The sequence below is a fragment of the Pelecanus crispus genome, chromosome 7 (assembly GCF_030463565.1).
Source record: "Pelecanus crispus isolate bPelCri1 chromosome 7, bPelCri1.pri, whole genome shotgun sequence".
NCBI classification, from domain to species: domain Eukaryota; kingdom Metazoa; phylum Chordata; class Aves; order Pelecaniformes; family Pelecanidae; genus Pelecanus; species Pelecanus crispus.
Window position 1 is genome coordinate 31363920 of NC_134649.1, and position 19109 is coordinate 31383028.

The 19109-nt window shown below is 50.4% G+C and overlaps 1 protein-coding gene across 1 annotated transcript in view; it reads right to left on the reverse strand.

The window, feature by feature from the left end:
* Nucleotides 1-1273: 1273 nt before the first annotated feature.
* Nucleotides 1274-19109, reverse strand: part of DAG1 (dystroglycan 1) — a 52985-nt gene continuing 35149 nt past the window's right edge. Inside the window, exons 2-3 of the mRNA XM_075714056.1 lie at nucleotides 16786-17195; nucleotides 1274-3686 (exon numbers count right to left, since the gene is read on the reverse strand). Of these exons, the coding sequence (XP_075570171.1) occupies nucleotides 1278-3686; nucleotides 16786-17082 (2706 nt within the window). The 5' untranslated portion in view covers nucleotides 17083-17195 and the 3' untranslated portion in view covers nucleotides 1274-1277. The remainder of the gene's footprint in view (nucleotides 3687-16785; nucleotides 17196-19109) is intronic.

Genomic DNA, 19109 nt, shown 5'->3' on the forward strand with positions numbered 1-19109 from the left:
TTTTAAGTCTTTTTTTAATAAAACAATTTGAGGCTGTATCAAAAATTTAGTAAAAAATTAGATTTGAGAGTTCACTGATTTTTTTTTGACTATTAACTATTCCTGGAGCTTTTTTTTTGCTTTTTTTTTTTTGCTTTTTTTTTTTGCTTTTTTTTTTCTTTCCCCCCCCCCCTTGAACTTTTTATCTTTTCCAACAGTGTCCGGGCACAGAGCAGCCGGGAGGAGGCGTGCGGGCCGAAGCCTGGGCCCAGCGAGGCCATTCCGGCACCGTTCTCAAGGAGCAACTGAGGCAAAAAGATGGCACCACGCTACGGAGAAAACACCCCACTGTTGCCAAAACACTTCGCGGGGAGGGGATTTTGCTTAAAAAAGACCACCCTGACCCCAGCGCTCGCTGGGCAGCAGAGAAGCCGTCGCGGTGCAGGGCCTGGCTCGCCCTCCCACGAGCCTCCCCGGCACAGCGCTGCACCCCGAGGTGCGGGCAGCTGCCCCCACGCTTAGCCAAAGGTACCCCAAGCCAGTCTGACTCAACTGATGACTATTTTATGATGCGTGAGAAAAATAGGATTTCTTTGATTAAAAAAGAAAAAAAAACAGTAATAAAAGAATCAAACCCCGAACCAAGAAGCCAATCCTCCTGAAAAGGAGGAGGAGGAGGAGGCGGCGGCGACTGGCTGTCCTCAAAGGCCCCTGCTAACCAGTCCCAAATCGCCCCTGGCACTCGCCTGCAGCACAGCACTGCCCTCCCCCTCCCCAAAACTACATATCCCAGTTTAGGTAAACAGCAGATTAAATGTAAAAACTTAAAACATTGACTTCAGAAAGTCCCTTGAATTTAATTATTTTTAGGCTACCTTTCATGTTACGTCCTGTAGCTAGACACACGTGAATAGAAAAAACAGTACAGTTAGTGTTAAAGGCAAACAGCGGAGACCCAGAGTGCTACCCCAGTGCTGCCTGCTCCTCCCGACCCGACCCGTCCCGTCCCCCCTCCCTGCCCGCCGCCCCGGCCCCGGCCAGAAGCCCAGCCACCGGGAAGGCGTGTTTGAGCCGAGAATTTTTTCTATGAATAAAATAAAACCAAAGCTTGTTAGGCAAAAATAAAACAAGTGTCCCCCCGAGTCCTGCGAGCGCTCTGGTGCAGCGGGCGCAGCCGGGGAGGGCCTGCTGGGGAGCGGGCTGGGGTTTCGGGTTCCCGGCTGGCGAGGGGGCTGCCGGCCCACAGACAGCACTGTGTGGAGCTGGAGGCCCCTTCTCCCCCGAGAGCCTCCCGTTCGTTAAGGGGGGACGTAGGGCGGCGGTGACCTGTATGGGGTCATGTTCTTCGGGCGGGAGCCTTTCCCCTCCATGGGTGCGGTGAAGGGGGGGGGAGGCTGGTAGGGTGGCGCGTTGGGGTCCTCGTCCCGCAGCGGCGTGTACTCCCCGATGGTGTCCTGGTTGAGCGGCGTGGTCTCTGGCATGCTCTGGTTGGGGTACTCTGGGGGGGGCAGCGGAGCTTTCTCCTCCTGGAGGATGAGGGGCATGCTGGAGGATGGCGGAGGCTTGGAGTCGTCCAGCTCGTCGGCAAAGATGATGGGCACGCCTTTCTTTATGAAGGTGGCCTGGTCTTCGATGGTCAGCTTCCCTTTCCTCTTCTTGCGGTAGCAGATCATGGCGATGATGCCGGCCACGAGGAGGATGGCGGCCACCACCACGGCAGGAATGACGGTGTGCAGGTACACGTCGTCCTCGCTGCTCTTCTCGGGGTCTTTGCCTGCTGCCACCGTCGGCGTCGCCTCCGAGATCACCCTTCCGTCCTTCGTCACAGGGATGAACTGGATGTGCCTGCAGCTGCCGGAGCCGACCACTGACACGTTCAGAGGCTTGAACTCGGGCTGCAAGACATTGGAGAAAGCCAGGCTCGGCCCGCCGGAGTCATCCGCAATTTTTTTGCTCAAAGTCCGGATCTGCTCCCGGGGGCAGGGCTCCAGGGGCAGCGTGTTGTTTGTCCACTCTACTACGATGGAGCCTTTGGCGATGTCCTGCACCGTGATGCTGCTGCTGTTCCTGTCGCCAAATGCCAGAGCCAGCTTCTTCACCAGCATGATCTTCTTATTGATGTCGTTCACCACCGCATTGTGGTCCCCTTCCAGCCTGGCCTTGAACTTCACCGGAGACTTGTCCCCGTGCGGACGTTTGTGGACGTGGATTTCAAAAGCATCCACAGCGAAAAGCCCACCTTTGTCGGTCGCGTACATGAAGTACTCGTGCTTCCCGATGTGGTTGTGGTCTGGCATGCCATACATGAGCTGGCTAGTGCTGTTGAACTGGACCCATGAATTCTCCTCTATCATCTGCTGCTCCTTCAGTTTCAAGGTCAGCTGCAGTTTGTCAGTGGTAGTATCTTCCTTGTCATAGAACGTATCTGACGGTATTTTAACCTCGAAGTAGGTGCCCTCCCATGCATCGACCCTGTCGATGTGGTTCGTCAGCTTGGGTGGCTCGTTTGGCTCCCAGGGCCGGGGGATCCCACTAGCTGTGGTGCGTACACGGGTCGGCGGGGAGGCCGTTGTCAGCTTGGAGATGGGGGATCTGGTCGTGCTGGGAGGCTTCGTTGGACGGGGTGTTTTGGGTCTCCGAGTAGGCCTTCGTGTCGTCGCCGTGGAGGAATCCGTTGTGGATGGTGTGGCTGGCTTCAGAGTGGAGACTCTGGGTTTCTTGGTGGTAGTTGTAGGTGGTGTGATCACTGCTGTGGGCTCTACATACCCAGGCATCGTGGGGCGAATTGGCACGGAGGCTGTGCCGGTGCCTTCTGCTACCCTAGTTGGCTGGATCGGTCCCAGAGTGGGCGTCTGGACAATGGGGCCCCTTGTTCTGATGGTGACCGTAGGCTTCCTCGGCAGTGGTATGGGCTCCCGGACAGGGGGTGCTGTTGTCTCCGTGGGAGGTGCGATGGCAGGCGATGTTGGGGTGGGGACGATCCTGGTCGGTGGTTCTTGCGCGGCAGTGGTGGGCGGCCCGATGGCAGTCAAAGGTGTAGGGGTGGCGTTGATCTGCCGCCGCATCCTCTTTGGGAGGTGAGGTTTCTTGTTAGCAATGTGCCAGCCAACAACAGGGTAGCCAAGGCGGGCAGACATGGTTCCTTCCTTAGCTGGAGCCTCCACCTTGCTGATGTTGGGGACACTGTTTTGGCTCAGAGAACATCCCAGCTTCCATGAGAGTAAGGCCCCATTTTCCACCACCTTCTTTGCATTTCCTGGTCCAGCCATGAAGGCTGACATATCAAAGAGTCTGTTATTTACAACAGGAACCAACTTCATGTTATGAAGTTCCACCTCCGAGAAGCTTCTCATTCTGTTTAAGAGTTCAATCCTCTGCTTTGGTGTCATTTTTGTTAAGTCAGCATCCAAAATGACAGTCAGGATAGTGACTGGCTCTTCCGAGCCGCACACAAATGGTGCTGTGTCACCCGTGTCTTGGATGGCCACTCGCACCGACTGAGGCTCATTGTGGTCTTCTTGGTGGACCTCGATGGAGAAGACATTTGCAGTCTGTGGCACATAGCTCCCGTTTGGAAAGGGCTGCAGCGTGGTCACCGAGATGTAGTGGACGCCCTTATCTGTGTCAAGGGGCAGCCCTTCCAGGGAGCTGCTCTCTGCGTTCCAGTGTAACCAAGAAGGCAAGGAGTCCTTCCCAGCTTCAGAGATCTACCAAATAAGAGAGAGAAGAAGGTGCTTTTAGAAGGGTTATCAAGCACTGGAACAGGCTGCCCAGGGAAGTGGTGGAGTCACCATCCCTGGAGGCATTTAAAAGACATGCAGATGTGGTGCTTAGGGACATGGTTTAGTGGCAGACTTGGCAGTGTTAAGTTAACAGTTGGACTCAATAATCTTAAGGCTCTTTTCCAACCTAAACAATTCTATGATTAGGACAGGTTCTAGCAGCAATAACACTTGATTTAAAGGATTAAAGAAAAAAAATCCAAACCCTAACAACTGGGGAAAGAACATCCTGGCCAGAGCAGGACAGCCTGTGTCTCCTTCTCTGCATGGTGGCAAGGACAAACTCTGCAGGGTGCACTGGTCCCAAAGGGTTTAAGGAGCCATGGGAGGTCATCAAGTCCTGCAAAGGTCCCTCGCCTGCAGACACTAGCTCTCTAGCACTTGCTGTGCAACTATTAAGCACAAGAAGTTCATTTCCTCCAAAGGCAGAAGAGGAGTTTAAGTCATGGGGACAGCTGTGAAGCTGAAGGTAAAGTTACACAATACCACAGAGCTGATCCAACGGCCGTCCTCCTCCTGCTCCTTCTTCTTCCTCTCCCATCCCCGCCATCTTGCTGCTTTCCTCACCCAATCACACTTTGCAAGCCCATTGCTCCAGCAGCTCAGCAGAACATAAATATTCTCCATCCAACTTTCAGCTTTGTCCTGCTGCCCCCAGCAGCCAGGCTGAGCCAGAGGGACCAGAAGCTGGCAAACCATGGCTTGGAGTCCCCTGCCTGGTTGGAGCACACCAGCTCTCAACAAGCAGCAGCAAATCCCGAGAGCTATGCAGCCACTTAAAACACGGCGTCCGCCTGCACTGCCAGAAAAACAGCAAGCAGGGGATGAAGAAGGGGAGCAAACCCAACATCTGGTCAGCACAGCACTGCGATGGCCATCATGGGCAGGCAGGGATACAGCGTACGGGCTGGGGCACTGCTGGACATTACACAGGATGCTGCACCAGCCTGGTTTTATACTCAGAGTTAGCTTAAAATGAAGGACTTCACTTTCATATAATAATTTGCTTCTGCAGACTAGAAACAATGGGCGGCTTTGGCCCAGACTGCAGGCACCTCAGGACTCCAACGCACCGTTTACTACCTCTTTTAGGTCAACAGCAACACTTTTTTTTTTTCCCACAACTTGTGTCACAGATTAGTGAAGCACACAGCAGGCCATGATGTTTCCTGGGACTGTAGGTACCCCAGGGCAAGTAACCTGAGCCCCCCCCCCCCCCCCCCCACGCTCAGAGGCATTTGGAAAGTGCCCCAGCTGGGCTTTCCAGAGCTCAGCACAAGGTATCTCCCCCCACACCTAGAGGAAACAGGACATTTTGGGGCCCACAGAGACAGATTTAGTAGCCTGGTCGAGGCTCTGGACTTGCTGCAGTCCAATGGATAGCCATGCTCCAGCTCTCCTCCTGAAAGGGTGCTTTGGTTACTCTGCAATTCTGTAAAGCTCATACGTATTTCATAATTTATCCAAAGGCAAAGCTGGGTGAGGAGCTTCACAAGGAAACCTGCCTGGCAGGAGTGCCCCCATGTCCAGCAGCGGGCACAGAGATAGGGCTGGACTTGCCAGACCTGCCTAACCACAGGTCCTGCTGGGGAAAGCCCCTGGGACGGACAGATAGAGAGCAATGCCCAGCGCTGCAGAGCTGGGCAGACTGCAAGTGCTGGGTACCTCTCCCACCGCCCCAGCTGCAGGCAGGATTAGGCAGCCCACTGAAAGGCAGGGCAGCAGGGCTCACAGACTCCCCCCCCCGCAGATTTCAGCACACTGAAGGGTCTGGACACGCAGCTCTGCAAGGGTAAAGTAGAACCCAAAAGTCTTATGGCGAGAGCAGCGTGAGAAAGCTTTCCTGCAAGAGCCACAGAGGGTTTCAGCGACGACTGTAGGGACAACACCCTCATTCCTCTCCTCTGCAAAGGATCAGCCCCACTTTTGGCCAGCCTGGACAAGGTGCAGAGCACATCATGAGACATATGCTGGGTACAATTTATAGAGCAGAGTTTAAAGCCGTTAGCACAGCTTTTAGTTAGCTCCTCAGCAGCAACGTCTGAGAGCAGGAAATTAAGATTCCTGCTTACACCAGAGAAAGCTGCCCCATGGGCCGTACACCCTGATGTATCCCACCCAAACCAAGGCGCTGAGACATGAACGCCCTTCTGCTCAGCCTTGCTCTCTACCCATGTGTCTGGCAGAAAACAGTGGGTTTTGGCAGCGCTACTGCTGCGTGCACCCACTCCCCCACTGCAGCAAGAACAGGAGCTGCTTTTACCCCAGCTACCCTGAAGGAAAACCAGCCCTTCACCTGAGAGAGGCACACAGGACCAAAGGACCAAACTGTCCTTCCTTGGCATCTCTTCTGCTAAGAGAGGACAAAGGCAGGGTCTGATCCTGCCCAGCCAGAAATGGGGCTGACCTGCACTTGCTTTCCTTTTTTAAAAAAGTGTAATTTCATCACACCCTCTAAAAACTGAGATGCCAGGACAGCGCCCAGTGCAATCCAGCATTTACATTAGTAGGAGCTGGATGGTGCCACTCTTTATCCCCCTGGCCAAAATTAGCCACTAACCTGCCCACTGGGGAGGAGGAAGAACAGGGCTGGGCACGCGTTATGAACAGCAACATAAGGAGCCAGGACAAAGCCACAGTGTTATTGAGGCTTACACAATCAAGAAGAATAAAAACTTTAATAGTGAGTGGTTAACTGCACGCTGAATGTGTAATTTCAGGCTACATTTGGAACCAACCTTCCCCTTCCGTGCACTCTGCAAAAGCCCTTAATTACAGGATCACACACTCCATACAGAGCTCTCCTGCGAGCCGGGTTTTCTGCTGCTCTCTCCTCCCCGGGCACAGCGCATGACTTGAGGAGGAGACGTACAACAAGCATTTCCTTTAATCTCATGTCACAAGGTGATTCTCTCTCCAATCATGTGTGCTCCTATGTTTGACAGCCAAACTCACTTAGGAAAGGTGGCCATCCCCACATGCAAACAGGACAGTGAGGGAGGCACAGGCCAGTCTGAATCCTGCTTGGAAAACCATTTTTAACCTACAGCTTACATGTGAGCTCACGTTCTTAAGGGCTCACACTAGCAAATGAAACTGCAGCTAGACAGATTCACACTGAATACTAGGCTCTCCTGAAAAACAAACACACGCCAGGCAATCACCTACTGGGACAACTTGTTCTAGCAGGGATGCAATGGCTGCAAAACATTTATAAACCCACTTAAACTTGATTTAAACAGAGCTGAGCTAGTTCAGCTGTATTCAACCTGCGAGATGTGGACTGTTTCTAAGGGTTCTGTGAGAGGTGATTCAGAAAAATCAAATTTATGTGTATTACGCTTATGAAACCCATGAAGATTGCTGTGCCTCCCCTGGGAAATCTTTAGGAAGGCAACAAGTCTTCGATGCCATGGCTCTGCTTTAAACATGGCTATTGCCCTAGCAGCAAAATTCATCCATGTTCTTGTGACAAAGGAAGAGCCCCACAAGATTAGAGGAGATAATCAAAGCAGTTATCAGACTGAATAAAAATACTTGCTCCTAAATGAATGCTAACCAGTGGAGCCCTCAGAATGCGTCTGTCCTGGTCACAGTTGCTGCTGTGTTTGTGGTGGTGTGAAACTGGGAGCAGGGAGCCCTGGACTCTGTTCCTACAATCCTTCCTTCAAATATTGCTTCAAAGGGTATTTGTTAAGGCTATGCATAGTTAATGATTTGGGATCTCTAATTTTCATGTAAAAAGTTTTCCAGTTTTCCACATAGGCAATAAATACCAGCCTTAAGCCCTGCCATTTCCCTCAAGGGGTCTCGTTTCAAAATAACTCTTCCGTTGCTCAAGAAAAAAAAGGCTGCCTTTGTTTTCCCATTATTTGAAATAATTGTAAATGAATGCTTATCGGGTAGAGATTACACAAGCCTGGCAGCGTACGGAAGACCATTAAAAAATTAGCCATGTTTGCAATTTTAAATACACACAGTGGTCTAGCTGGCTTTGAAGACCTTGTTCACAAAGTCCTTTCAGATATACATGGCCTGTTATTTTTAGGCCAGCCAAGAGCAGTCAGCTCATGAGAGAAGATAGCTCGGTTTGATTTGTTTTTTTAAACTTAGATCTTAAAGCCCTGTAGCCAACAAGACAAAGATAAGCAAAGGAGTAGTGAGCAAAACTGCTGCCTCTGAGGGAATTCAGGCAAAACCCACATTCTTGCCTACAAGAGTACCCTCTAATCCTCCAAGTATTTAGTCCTCCTCCTCTGGATGAATCCTCCAAAAAGGAGACAGGTACTGTAGGATCCTGCCACAGGTCTCCCTTTGGCACACCACTATGAAATCCTCATGGCCCTAGAGACACCCGATAGGATCTCTCCAGCCTATGCTGCCAGACCTTCCTGTAAGCAGCAGCAGCCAGGGACTCTGCTCCTTCCTGCACCCTTTCAAATCAGTCCTAAAAATTTCCTGACTGCTTTTGGGCAGGGGTGAGCATGGATACTCCCGCAGCTCTGCCAGATCTCCTACCACCCCCTTTCTCCTCCCTGTGTGCAGCTGTTCCTCAAGAGACAGACCCCATGCCAGGGATTTCATTTGGATTATAATTACTGATGACAATTTACTGTACAACAGACTGCCCCTCTGGGTTGCTCCTTCAGCACTACCCTAACACACAGGGCTAATAATGAAAAATAACCTGGCTGAGCCCTCTCTACATCTGAGCAGAAGGCAAGCTGAACTGTGCTCAAGCCGTTTGACCTAACTGGTGTTAAACCAAGTCTGCAGCACTCAGGCTTCTGCAAGCAATTAACCAGCGGGCAGGAAAATGGCAAGAGGGACAATTCAAATGCAAATACAGCTGCAGAGAAAGAGTCAAACTTAAGCTGTTTGCCTAAGCCCAAGCTACATCTGAACACCCTGCTAATGCAGCAGCACTGGGCAGTTTTTCGCCCTAGAAGCAACAGGCAGTCTCAGCCCCAAAACAGATTACATGGGCAGGCAGATTTCAGGCTGCCTCGTCCTGTACGGGCCAGACAAGTGGTGGTAGAGACATCGGGTTCACATGAGTCCCAGCGCTGCTGGAACCATGGGCATTGCAATGATTCATGGTGCTGGCACAGACAACCTGGAGCCAAGAGAAACAATGAGAACATGGGGCCTGTAGGCTCCAAGTCATAGGATGGAATCCTGTTTTGGGAGGCAGGCTCTGCCCATGGGTCCAGTGTGTGCATTCCTCTTCTTCACCAACACAAAGATGGAGCCAGTGACTGCAAGGCGTGGGGTGTGTAATGTGGCCAAGCCATCCGGGCACCGCTGCCCTGGGCAGGTCCTGCAGCAGCAGAGGCTGCTGCATCAGGTCAGGGAACACGATGGTTCAAGGCAGGAGCTGGACAATCCTCAGACCACAACGGCTGCAAGCCTTTGGCCCCAAGGAACAGCCCTGACAGGGAGGCTTGCCTGTATACAACTAGGTGACAGCACAAGAAGGAGCCTCCAGTCTTACACCCCCACTCCTTTCCTCAAATACATCAGAACTGCAAACTAGGACATCGGACAGGTCTTGCCTAGAAACATAAGGCCCAGAAAACAGTGGTGAAAGGAGGACGGGCACCTCTTGGAGCCTTCTGCTCACTGGGCACAATGGTGTCACCACACAGTGCTGCGCTATGGGAAAGCTCAGACTGAAGAAAGGGAAGTTGCATTTACTTGGCACAGCGAGCACATGTGCTTCCCTGCAGAGGGGACTGAGATACCCAAAAGCTCTGGCAGGTATCCTCAGCAGACAGTGCTCTTCCGAGCTGCCGCATGCCTTGGATGAAAGGCACAGGAGCTCATGGACAGAAAGAAGCTGCTCCACGACATTTCATGCAGATGCATCTGCCCCTGAAAGTCTAAAAACAGCCCAGAGACTTCAGTGGTTCTCAGAAGTACATCAGCCTCGGTGACCCGAGTCTTCATTACCAGCAGGAGCTCACCACTTCTGTTCAGAGACCAAAAGCTATATGGGAACAGCCAGCAATTGCTGCTTCCTTTGTGCACAGGGTAGGTCAGGGTGGTTACACTAATCCTGCATTTCAGCTGGTCCGAGCGAAAGCCCTGCAAAGCTCTTCCTGCATGTCTCCGTGCACTGAAGCTGTTGCCTTAGAAGAATCAAACCTTTCAGCTCAGAAAGCTGACCTAAGGGAGAACAGAGCTGCAGAGGCTGCATCACAGGTCCTGGCCCTCAACTTCAAGTTCAAACTTCAGTCCCTGAAGGACTAGGCAGCAAAGCTACTTGAAGTAGCTGCTCTACTTTTATGCTCATGAAAACCCGAATGAGAAGTTTACATGTCTGCTGCTAATCTGCATTTTCCAGCCATCACGCAGGCAAGTGAAGCCTCGTGCAGAGAAAGCAACCCCCCTCCTTTGCAGATGCAAGCGTAGAGCTGCACTGCGCGGACGCAGCCTGCCCGAAGAGCAGTGCTTTGTCTGCCAACTTCTTTGCGATCAGTAAAATGGCTTCGCAACGGCACAGGCTGAGCGGCTACGCCCAGCTCATGCCATCCTCACATACTCCTACCATGACTGCTTCTTTTCCAGATGCGCCTCTGTGTTTGCTATAAGGGCACTATTCAGCGTCCCACTCTGCCTGGGCAAGGGAACACAACAGCTGTTTCACTGGGAGGTCACTACAAAACATTGAGTGTCCCAAGAAATCCTCCTTTCATCAGTCCATGCAAGCAGCTTGGAAGGATTTGTTTAGCCTTATTGTTGGAGCGGGAAGGCACAGCCCGCCCGCGCCAGGGCTGGGGTCAGCACGGGCTGCCCACACCCTGCTTTCTCCCTTGTTTGGGGGCTGAGCACAGGGCAGGAAAAGCCTCAAACGGCTTAAAAAAAAAAAGTTCAGTTAGGCTCTTCTTTCAGCACGACTTTTTATAAGCGAAAGGCCAAAGGGAAGCAAAAATACCACACAGCAGGGATGCCAAGTGCTGGGGGTTTAGTGCTGCCGCCACGCAGCTAACCAGCCCTAGCAATTTATTCCTGCCATCAGCAGATTGCTGGAAAGCTGGCATTCAAGAGCACGGCAAGGAAAGGCGAGCCAGATCCCGCAATCTCAGGTCGGCTCCTTCACAGGATTCTCATTACCGTTGCATTCCTCAGTCTCCCCGGATGCTTAGGGCAACAACCCGTAAGAGCAGGACAAAACAAGGAACTTCCCAACCCGCCTGAAAAGCTAGTTTATAATTAGATTGAGTCACATTTTCCACTCCTCCAAATTCAGAGCTTGTTACTAAGTGCGCACCGAAAATGCCAAATTCCCCAACTCGACCTCTCTGCAGGAAAAAGATAAGCAGCCCCCTCGGCCCCCCCAGCCCCAGGGGGGGTTATCTTATCAACTCATCGCTAAGATTGCAGCATGGCAGCTAAAGCAAAGCCCTGCCCAAGAAGTCCTTTGCCTGGACCTGTTCCAGGCACTGCCGTTTATCCCAGTGCACTCCCCTGTAAATAGCGGCTGTTGCTACACCTTCTGGTTAGTCAAAGTCCAGGAAAACTGGGGACCCCAGGAAGGAGATGAAGCTCACATGCTTCAACAGAGAGCGCCTTTTAAGATACCCAACTTGATGATACAGCCCCTCAGGAGCACTCTTTGCTTGTCTTCCTCCTTTGAGAAATGCCACTTTAATAACATTCACATTCAGTTAAAACTCTTCGAAATAAGGATCATTGCAAGAGAGAAAAAAAAAAAAACCCACTACAAACCAAACCACCAGTATTTCATATTTTTCTTCCCTGAAACTGAGCGTGTCCTGGCACAGCAGGCTGGCTGCTGACATCCAGCCCTTTGCTTTGGGGTCAGAGCAGGGCTGAGGCGTGCAGCACAGCCCGGGGCAGCAGGTACTTGATGTCAGGACTCCTGCAACCCAGTCTCCACAGATCCTGTTTATAAAACAAGGTCCCTGAAGTCTGAGGACAGTAAAGCTGTTCAATAAAAGCCACTTCAACAGACAGCAAATAGAACAACCATTGGAAAGTCAGGCTCCTGCTTGGAAAGCAAGAGTCCTTTTTGCCCCGATTAATATCCAACGCTTCGATAACCCCACAAACCTGCTGCATAGCTGCACTGCGTAGATCAACTACATGAGTTAATTCAGTTGTTTTAATCACTTTGCCACCAGCTATGTTTGCATACAGCGACAGCTTCTTGGGGCTCCTGCTACATGTTTTTTCTGTCTCCCTGACAAGTCCTGGTAAGACTGTGCACTTCAAAATGGAAAAAAAAAATCAGGAGCCAAGACACAGTCAACAGCAAGACTTAGCTGTGCTCACCTGAGAACTTCTCCTCAGCATCAGCTAATGAACCTGAGCACATCTGCTCCATGGGATCCATCCCACACCTAACACTCCCAGGACAAAGGCAGGTCGGCAGCTTTACGTATCTTCAAGACCCTGCTTGTGCAAGGATATGCCTTGGGCAGCAGTGCACACCAGGAGTTTCTCTCCTTCCAGCATACTTTATAGACCCACTTTTGAACAGAAGCCATTAAATTGCATGCCTTTATATACTGTGGGCATGTGCATTTAGGATATTGAACTGTGCAAGGGCTCAAATACCTTGTGAGTACACTGGTATTGGCAGGAACTGGATTTATCCCTGCATCCCAAGGGAAAGGAGCAGGTATTGCCACAGCAGTGCCAGTTACTGACTGTATTTAATAGTCTGCTCTAAGTGCAGTGCCTGGTGTTTCTGGAGAGGTGTCTGCAGCCCAAATGTCTCCTGTTCACTGCACCCAGCCTAGAGAAACACCATCGCAGCTTCTAGTCAGAAAGCCCTTCTGGCAGACTTAGAAACGCCAGATGCTTTCTACAGCAGTTTCCCTACCAAGTCAGATCAAGGTCCTGCATGCAGGATGGGGGTAATCACTACATAAATGCCTTTGTGTGTTTTTTCTTTCATGGACCAAGGCCAGCGTCAGCTTTCCCAGTTTGTGGCAGGGTATCACTGCCAGTGGGATGAGCAGAGACCCATGCTTACTGCAACAGCCACCATCCCAAATGCTGACAGAGGTGCTATCAGCGTTAGTGCCACTGTCCTCACCTTAATTATTTGTGTCATCACTCACCCAGGCAGCAATGGGAAGCTTAGGTTTTCATACAAGAAAAATGGGACAACCTTAGAGATGGGACTAGCAAACCTCACAGAGATGATCAGCACTGCAAAAATCAACAGTCATGCACCTCACCTAACGTCCTCTTTTAGGACCTCAACAACCATAAGCAGAAAAAACTACAGACTTGGATATTTCAGCTGATGGCAAGACGTAAGGCAGACATAGAAAAGCAAGCAATTGTAGGATATATCAAACAAGGTTATTTATAGAAGAAAAGGACATTTTGATGCCTTTATGCAAGGCTCTGGTAAAATTTCATCTAGAGTATTTTGTGTAGCTGTGGTCATGCAAACATAAGAAAAATAAACTCAAGCTGGAAGAGGTGCAGAAGACAGCTGCAAAGATGAGGAGAGGAAAAGAAAGCTTATTTTATGAAAAAGGACTAAAGAGGCTGGCTTGCTTAACCAAATAAAATCAAGACAGGGGAATATGCCTGTCACTTATAAATACATAAAGGAAGTAAATATTATGGAGGTAGAATTGATTTAAGCTAAAGGGCAGCACATATAAATATTTCTAGCCATCTCTAAATTTAGTCTAGAAGCTGCATTTCTAATCAGAGCAGCCAGATTCTGGAGCAGCTTCAAATGGAAGTGGCAGGAACAGGAAATCCACCTGGTCTTTGGTCTGAGTGTGATCTGTTCTTCAACAACAGGACACAGCTGAGAGGTAATGGGTCAGACTCCACACAGTCTTTGGTGGAAACAGGGTAAGGAGATCATCAGCCAACGATGACTGATCATGGTGAGGGTACCAGCACCAATGCCCCCAGTTATCCTGCTCCCAGCCTCCATCTGCCAGGAGCTAGTGGGAACCTTCACACTACCTGTCTGCATGGCAAGGGGTTTGTATGATATGCGGAGATCAAATGTTTTAACCAAACTCGTGTAAAAATGCCAAGGTTTTGGTGTCAAATGTGGCAGGAAGGGCTGCAAGGTGCCAAGCTGCTGTTCACCCTTTTGAGAAGGCGCAGCAAAGAGTTTTCATTTCCAAGACACCTTCAGACACCAAAGGAGCAATCTTGCAGCAAGAAGCCTTGCTGTAGTAAGGAAGCTACAGGACAGCATCTGGACAGAGCTGCCACCAAATTCAACAGCTGAAATACCTGCAAGCTGCAGCTGCCCTTCAGAGGACACATTAATGCCTGACCAAGGCACCTGCTCAGCAAGACAAGGCACAGGCAAAAGGGGTTTCTAATTGCCAGCCCTGAGTTACAATGGCCACAAAGCCTTGCTGGCAGCTGGCTCTGAGCAACACAGAAAAGGCTCTGAAATTAAGACACAAAGTAGGTTTTTTTATGACTTTTCTGCATGTCCACCTTTGCATCTTGAGTACGTTAGAATAAACTTGCTTTTGCACTTAACTATAAAATCTCACCTGTTGTCGAGCAGCTTGGGGATGGCAGGGAAACACTGGCAACTACTCCCAGGAGCACATACCTGATTACACACAGAGCCTACATATCTGTGCAGGAGTGCATGCCTGTGAGGCACTCCTCCACCACGCTGCAGATGCCTGGCGTTGTTTCCATCCCACAACCAAGTTTGCAGAGAACGGTATTTTGTCTACAGCCAGCTGGAATCTGCTAACAAGTAGGGAAACGATCTGAGAAGCAGCTTCAAGGCGATCCCCCACCACAATACAAACCGAGCCTAGAAATAATCAGCAGGAATTATCTAGAAATGAAGCAATTACACCTTCTTCAGGCTCCAGATGGGAAGCTCCTGGGAGCTTGGGGACATCAACTGTCAGCTTTTTTAAAAAAAATAAAATTATAGCCAATTTCTTAGAAATTGAAGGGGACTGAGTATAGGCAACCACATCTCATTGTAAACTCTGACCCACTGCTTCATGTCAAACAGCACAGCCCTTATTCTTTCTTATTAGGGTTTAAGTACACCAGTTAGCAAGACCCAGAAGTATTGCACTTTTACTTCTCTGGCTGAGAAATGCAAGGCAGCCTGAGAAAAAGACCAGAGCAACTTACCCTGAAACTTTCCAGTAAAACAAAAATGCACCCCAGCACCCAAAATTGCCCACACAGTTCTCGCTAGCCAGGAATCAAATCCCCATTAGCAAGGGTCAGCTGTGCTCAGCAGCCAATATGCATTCTCTGCAAGGAAGAGACCTTCCAGATACACCAGCTAAGCAGGCAGCTAACAGTGCTAGAGCCTGGTGCACTTTTAAAATCAATTTCAAGGTGAACAGATGCAACATGCACTTGGGCAAGCCCACGGACAAGCGTGAAAATCACTCCCAGAGTTTGCTGAACTACACACAGCTAGCAACTGTTGGATCCTGCTCCAGCCCAGTCCACTTATGTCTCTTCAGGCATCTGTTGGGGTTAGCAAACACACCTCAACACCAAAGTGGCAGAGGTATTGTTCAAAGCTATCAGGTGGGGTGGAAATAATCTATTGGGGATTTTCCTGCACCTACTGGAGCTATCACAGATTACTTTTGCGCCAGGAAAAGGAAACTGAAGAAGCTGCGGTGTTATATAAACACTGAAAATTATTCTTGCCATCACAGTAGCCATTAGACAACACCAGAACAAGCCATCCCAATGCAAAACCCCAAATCAAAGTTATCATTTCCATAACACAAGATATTGGGCTCACCACACCTGTCTGGACTCTTGCAGCCCAGTGCTATATAGGTGCCCCACACTCAGAAAACAGGCAGTGGTTAAAGCAGGGCAGGCACCACCACCTTCCATCCGAGCCAGCCGCCTTGGTCACAGAGGCAATTAAATGTCACAGCCTTTGCTTTGAAACCACCTCATCCCCTTCTCCAACTCCTCTAGCCAGGGGCTCACCCACCACCTTCCTCCTCCCCATCTGACCATCTGTCAATAACAGATGCATTCTTCAGATTTTCTGCCTACCACTGGCACATCGTGGTCCCGCCACCCTTGCTGGAGCCAGCAAGATCACGTATTTGGATTGAGATAATTGTGTGACAGTACGCAGAGCTAAAACAAACCTGCCTTCAAGGAGAAGCTGAGATGTCAGACTTTCTCCCAACTTGCTCTCCATCTCCCTCTGATCTTCTGAGACACACCAGAATGTTGTCTTTTTATAATGTTTTCTAAAAATGGATTTTTAGAACTATTTTTCAATTTTGTTCTTTTAAAAAAATTCCCAAGATTGGAAGGTAATTCTGTTTAAGAACAGAATTTTCTAAACTCCACATGATCCAAACAAGCAGATGCTGAGAAGACAACTTCTCCCAAGCACCCTCCCAGGAAAGGACTAAAGATGAGCAAGTGTGTTCAGCAGTGTGCCTACCCTCCTCTGGGCTATTCTGACACTTTCTTGTCCTCAGGACCAATTCCAAAACTCAGATTTCAGGTGTCCGCAGTGCCGTCGGCATGAGGGTAAGTCGGAAAGAGAGAAAGGCTCCCATCTTTCCCAAGAGGACTTAAGGATGAGGTCAGGAGAGGTTGTCAAAGGCAGCCCAGAGCCCTGCCAGCAGAACAAGGTCTATTTGTCTAGCAATGTTTTGTTACTACAGTGAGGCAAACTCCCTGAGCATCAGAGCAGCAGCCCCAGGGAATCTGTGGCTCCCCAGATCCCAAGGCAACATCTCCTTATGAATGTACCCATCGTTCCAGGGACCGAGTATCTCACAGTTTAAATACAGCCAACAAACCCGATCAGTCATCCCTGAGAAGAATAGTCTCCTCCATTATAGAAGAAAGGAACTTTGCAATGAGGTAAGGACTTGAATTTTTTTTTTTTTTTAAACCCTTCTCTCATACTCCTACAAAACCTTAAGGCTGCTTCACAGCACCCTCGTGACCCAGCCTCTTAGTGGGGTGACTAGCTCAACTCCTGCAAGAATATAACTCAAAATGAGCCTCAGGGAATGGCATTTCTCACCTGGACAATTTCTCCATTGGAAGCAATTAAATCTGTGGGGATGGAGACTCTGAAGAAGCGTCCCACCACAGCAGAGCTGTCCGGTATGCCCACCACAGCCGGCACAGTCTCACGGAGGTCTGAGAGCACGGAGTGCATGGAGGCCTCCAGCTGGTTTTCCCAGTCCCGAATCACTTCTGCCGGCTCACTGGGCCAGTGGCAGTGAGCAGAGGCTGCCAGCAGCAGCACAGGGAGCCAAGTCCTCCCCAGGAAAGGGGGCTGCAGTAGGCATCCAACAGTCATTCTTCCCGGCAGCATCAGCGACAGTGCTCCAGCCAGAAAGGGGACCGCAGGCAATCTGCAGGCACCGCAGCGTAGGCAGGGGATCCGCCAGTCCTTCACAGCAGCCTCATTCTAGGAGTCCTGGGAACCTGGTTAAACAAAGGAAACTCAATCAGCACATTAATTACGATATCCAAGCCAGCCAGATAGCACACACAGACCTCCTTGCAATGGACTAGAGGGCTACTTGCCATGCTACCCTCTTTGTTTTAGCTTTTTGATTTAACCACCAGAGTTACCGCTACCATTAAAGAGAGCGAGAGCTTCTCAGCTCCTCTTCTCATATATAGCATCTCTAGAGAAACAAGATCCTCCTGCTTTTCCATGCACACAACCATGTTTCTGCTACTGTGGAGCCACAGCATCCTGGACAGCCACAGGTAGGGAGACGGCGCAGATACAACCGAAGCCGAGAGAGCACAGCAGTAATAGGTGACCTTTCAAGGCAAGCTGAAGTCAGGCTGGGGCATCAGTGGATTTAAATGCCAGTTACACAGTATGAAGGTCCCAAGAAACTTTGGATACTCCAAAGCTGCCATCTTCACAGCTTGATGCACAACAGATGCTTCTGCTCCTCTGACCCATGAGCCTGGCTTTCAAGCCAGGTCTCCTCCCAGTTCTAGCTTTTCGTATTGGTGTGCTTAGACTTGATTTGGGGGCCAGCAATACACACCCCTAAATCAGACTGGAGTAAGGTATGCACACACTGTGTCCCACACTGCTACCCACCATCCAGCTCCCTCCTGTTTGCACAACTCACCTGTCCCTGCAGTCTGCCAAGAAACATCTCCAGAGCTCCCTCACTTTGTTGTTTTCTTCTTTCACTTGCTTCCTCCCCATCCCCGCCCTCCCTCTGGTCCCATGAATCACAGCTCTCCTTTCTCTCCTCTGTTCTTTTGGTGCATTATTTCCTTTGCTTCCCCAGCTGCTTCTCCTTCCAGACTGCATTCAGCCACAGCACACAGGAGTCACAGATCTGTATGCACCCCCACCATATTCCTCTTCACAGCCTGTTTGCAGGAGAACAAGTGGGTTCATGAAAGAGGACAGAGCCATTTGAGGCCCTGGGGGAAGCCATACTGCCTACTCTAGCATCTCAGTTTGCAGCTAGCAGAGTCCTCTAACTAATTTGCAGTAACGAGCAGGACAGTGGGTTATGCAGGACTGGAAGACAGACACACAGACCAAGCGGGTGTTGCTCAGCCCCCCAGGAGCATACAGGATTCCTCAGGCCAGGCACTTGCATGTCTTGAACCAACTTCTTTTTTCCAGGCTGAGAAGCAGCTCCAAATTCCCAGAGCAAACCCAGCCCAACCCATAATCACTGGCTCCCAGTCCTCTAAGCACAGCTCCAATTTATTTTAGCCTGTTCCAGCTGCATTGCAATGCATGTCAGGCCATCCCAAGGGACCCTGGAGCCAGACCGGTTGGGAAAGGAAATCCCCCTGCGTCTTGCCCTTGCAGAGCTCCCGGGGCAGCATGACAGCAGGACCAGCTGACCTGCTGCACTGTGGCCAGGCAAGCGCGTATTGCCTGCCACGGGCTTGCAAAAGCAGGCAGAGGTCCAGTCCACGCAGACAACCAAGCCCAAGGTTACCACAGCAGGCTCTAGGAATAATAGGAGAGGTTAAGATTTGGTTGCTCACCCTAAAACGTGCACTCTAGAGAAGCTGAGAGGCAGCATGCACGGACTACCACATCCTCACCCCTTTTCACAAAAAAATACTCATGCAGAGAGGCTGACATCTCCCATCCCAAGGTTACTGGTCCAGCGAGCAGTTGCAGCTAGCAAAGAGGGCTGCGGGCAGCAGAAATCATGAGCTCTGGCTACAGCATCCATGAGGCAGATACCTGATCTGACCACCGTCAGTCACAGAAAGCCTGTCTCAAGTGAAAGGCAAAAAACCCAGCAGGGGCAGAATAGCATTGCTGGAAACCACAAGACAGATGGGATGACGGTTGGTGTGAGATGCCAGCACCAGAAGAAAGCCATTCCCCCACTG